At 57.1% G+C, this 3,548-nt stretch overlaps 2 protein-coding genes across 2 annotated transcripts; one reads left to right on the plus strand and one right to left on the minus strand.

Annotated features, from left to right (window-relative positions):
- Positions 1 to 15: 15 nt before the first annotated feature.
- PTSG_10529 (uncharacterized protein) lies at positions 16 to 1,125 on the plus strand (the record flags this gene model as incomplete). The annotated part of the gene is made up of 4 exons (XM_004988006.1): positions 16 to 26; positions 53 to 98; positions 240 to 363; positions 599 to 1,125. 4 exons carry the CDS (start codon positions 16 to 18, stop codon positions 715 to 717), a joined length of 300 nt encoding a protein of 99 aa, XP_004988063.1. The 3' UTR covers positions 718 to 1,125.
- Positions 1,126 to 1,389: 264 nt separating this feature from the next.
- Positions 1,390 to 3,548, minus strand: PTSG_10530 (uncharacterized protein; the record flags this gene model as incomplete). Its single annotated transcript, XM_004988007.1, has 2 exons — positions 3,135 to 3,548; positions 1,390 to 2,933 (listed from the first exon to the last, which is right to left on the minus strand). Exons 1-2 carry the CDS (start codon positions 3,523 to 3,525, stop codon positions 1,390 to 1,392), a joined length of 1,935 nt encoding a protein of 644 aa, XP_004988064.1. The 5' UTR covers positions 3,526 to 3,548.

Raw genomic sequence — 3,548 nt, forward strand, 5'->3', positions numbered from 1 at the left:
CGTGGACGCTAGCTAATGACCTGCGGGTGGGAGGGACGAACCCCCCAGGCAGATTCGCTGGCTCGTACACGCTCACTCAAGATCACACTAACAGGCAGGTACGACGGACACGGAAACAATTTATGATGCACACAGCTCGCACACACGCACGCACACACGCACGCACACACGCACGCACACACACACACACACTTTTGCTCACGCCAACCTCGCCCCCTCTCCACCGTTTCTCCTCTTAGGCCAAGAAGGCAGCCCGCCGTGTCGCTGCAAAACTGCCCACGAAGCGCAAGCACATCTGCAAGGAGTGCGGCAAGGCATTTAACTCCAGCAGCAACCTCTGCAGACACAGGCGCATCCACACAGGTGTGCACACCGTAACCACACATGGCACGCGACAACACATCCTGCTTTTCGTCTGCGTTTCTTTCTCTATCTGTATCGTGCACACCGTTCGTCAATCAACACAAGCGTCGATCAATATAGTTCGTCAATCAACACAAGCGTCTCGACCCCCCCCCCCCACACACACACACATCCCAACTGTCTTGTCGCTCACCACTGCCATGCCTCCCCCTCCTCTTCCCCAACGTCATCTCAGGCAAGAAGCCGTACGCGTGCACGTTCTGCGGGTTCAAGTTCAACAACAGCAGCAACCGCAAGAAGCACGAGCGCGACTACTGCAAGCAGCGCCCAGAGTTGCAACAAGACGCAAACTAGACCAGCATAGCCAACCTCTCATTGTTGTCTGTGTGTGCATGTGTGTGGTGTGCGTGTGTGTCGTGTGCGTTCGCACGTGACATTGCATGTGTGTGTATGTGCACGTATATAGGAGCTGCTTGACACCTTATTGTAACATGGTCGTTCTAACCCTTCGACGATTTCGAACCCCCACCCCCCTTGCATCTGTTTTCGATGCGTGTCTCCGTTTGCGGTTTCAAATGACCACCACGTGACCCCCCTCCCCCGTCTTTCCTCTGGTTCACAATTGTTGTTTGATTGCTTGCTTGCTTGCCGCGTTCGTAACTGTTTACTTGCACCCTTGATGATCCGCCGTTTTTGCCTTGACTCTCATCTTGCTGCCATAATGGCAACCAATACACATGATGGCGTGTCACATCGCACAGGACACGCACATGCGCACATGTGTGTGTGTGTGTGTCGATAGATAACCAGGCGTTGTACATGAAACGTGTGGATAAGCAGGAGTTGCACACGTCAACAACAAAACACACAGACACAGACACACACACACACACAGACACAGACACACACACAGACACAGACACAGACACACACACACACACACACACACACACACACACACACACACACACACACAAGCAAAGACACAACCCTCCCTTCCCCTCCCCCCCCCCACACACACACACATCAAGGGCTGATGCGGAACTTGAAGAACTCCCACTGCTCCGTGGCCCTAAACGCGTTGAACACATCTTCGTCGGGCGCCCGCAACATAAACGCAACCGCCACGTCACCACCGGACGCAACGTCCGTTGTCTTCGCGTTGATGAGTTGCCGCCCCTTTTCAAACTTGTAAAACACGGCTCGCGGCAGAAACACGCACTCGCACCCGTCGCTCACCAGCGCGTGCGTGTGCGTCCAGTTTGCAATCACGGTGCCACGTGGCAGTGCCTCCGTCGTCACCCACACGCGCTTGACACCACGCACGTGCTCGCTCTGTCGTTGCAGCATCTGTTCCTCCTCCCGCTGCCGCTGCTCAAGTGCCTCCATCTCGCGTATGTGCATCTCTTCCTGCTCGTACCGCGTCAGCACCCGTCGTCGCTTCAACGCAGCCGTGGCCGTGGCGGCGGTGCCGTTGCCGTCGTTGGTCTGGCTGTCGTTGGTCTGGCTGTTGTTGTTGTTGCTGCTGTTGTTGCTGCTGTTGTTGCTGCTGTTGTTGCTGCTGTTATTGCCCTTGTTCTTGTCGGTGTCCTTGCTGTTGCTGGTGGTGCGTTTGCCTGGCTTGCTGCTGCTTCCAAGGCGTGAAGATGCTGCGGACGACGTCACCCTGTGTCGCGTCGACGATGATGGCGGTGGCGCGGATGGTGGCGCACTTCGCTGCTGTCGGCGCCGTCCTGATCCGGATGCTGATGATGAAGATGGTGACGACGGTGTTGTTGTTGTTGTCGTTGGTATTCTTTCTTTTGCTGCTGCTGCTGCTGCCGAGGATGGTGCAGGCGCGTGACACATGGCTTGGGCTGTACCTGAGGGTGTTGGTCGGGTGTGTATCGGAGGAAACAGACACCGTGCGGCCTTTTGTTCCCCCATCCCAACACTGGTCTTCTTCTCCTTCTTCTTCTTCCAGTGCAGTGAATGTGGGTGCGACCGTGGTGATGAAGACGATGATGATGATGATGATGATGACGATGATGATGATGATGATTGTATTGTCAGTCCCATTGCTGCCTGTACCGTCACTGCCTCTGCTGTAGCTGTTGTTGCTGTTGCATTTGTTGCGTCCGCTCGTCTCGCTCCACCGTCATAACCACCACCACCACCACCACCATCACCATCGCCACTCCACGTCATAGAGCGCCGAAGCGATGACACCTTTCGCGCCTTCAGCATCACACCACCACTGCCACCCCCACCACCACCACCACCACCACCACTGCCGCGGCGGCCTGCACACACACGTGTGTCCACGGGCACCTGAAGGGAGTTGTTTCGTTGCAGGGCCCTGGATGGCGATGATACTGACGAAGACGATGTCGATGATGGTGTGGTCGACGCCGGTCCTGTTGCTGGCGATGTGGTTGCACATCTCCTCGATTGCGCCACAACCGCACCACCACCACCACCACCGCCATCACCACCGCCATCACCAACCTCACCCTCATCACCACCTACGTCCTCGGCACGATCATGGCCACAGCCACGACTGCCCACCTCCTCCACTCGCACGTCCGGCACTGCACCAGCACGTGGAAGCACCACCGTTGACGTGAATGCAGTGGCAGACGCACCCCGCACTTGCCCCATCATCATCCTTTCCTTATCACCCTCATTCCCATTCCTCCCCTCGAAGATCGCTCCTTCTCCCCCAACCACCAACCCCTCCTCCCCCTTCGTCTCCCTATGCATGCTGATGTGATCAACTTGTTTCGTGGTACCGTTACCATTCTTGTCCCTCTTCTTGTCCCTCCCCTCTTTCTCCTTCTTTCCCTTCATCATCTTCCTCACCATCGCCTGCTGCTGCTGCTGCTGCTGTGCGTGGCCACTTCGGAGCGATGATCGTGTCCTCGTTGTTGACGATGGTGATGGTGGCGGTGGCGGTGGCGGTCGCCTGGATGCTGTGCCTGCAAGCACAAGGTCGCCGCGTGCATTGTTCACGCGAACGGGGAGGGAGCGCAGGAGGTGTGCGACACCACTTGCCACGACGACAACAAAGTGCTCAGCCTCGCCTCCGTACATGCCCTTGAATATCACTTCGCCTCGCTTGAACTCACGGCGGTGCGCGTGTGTGAGGAGATCAGCCAGGTCGCCGTCGGCGCCACGCCGCATACGCGTTGGGCAGCCGAAGCGTG

This window comes from Salpingoeca rosetta (genome assembly GCF_000188695.1).
Source record: "Salpingoeca rosetta unplaced genomic scaffold supercont1.38, whole genome shotgun sequence".
Classification (NCBI taxonomy): Eukaryota; class Choanoflagellata; order Craspedida; family Salpingoecidae; genus Salpingoeca; species Salpingoeca rosetta.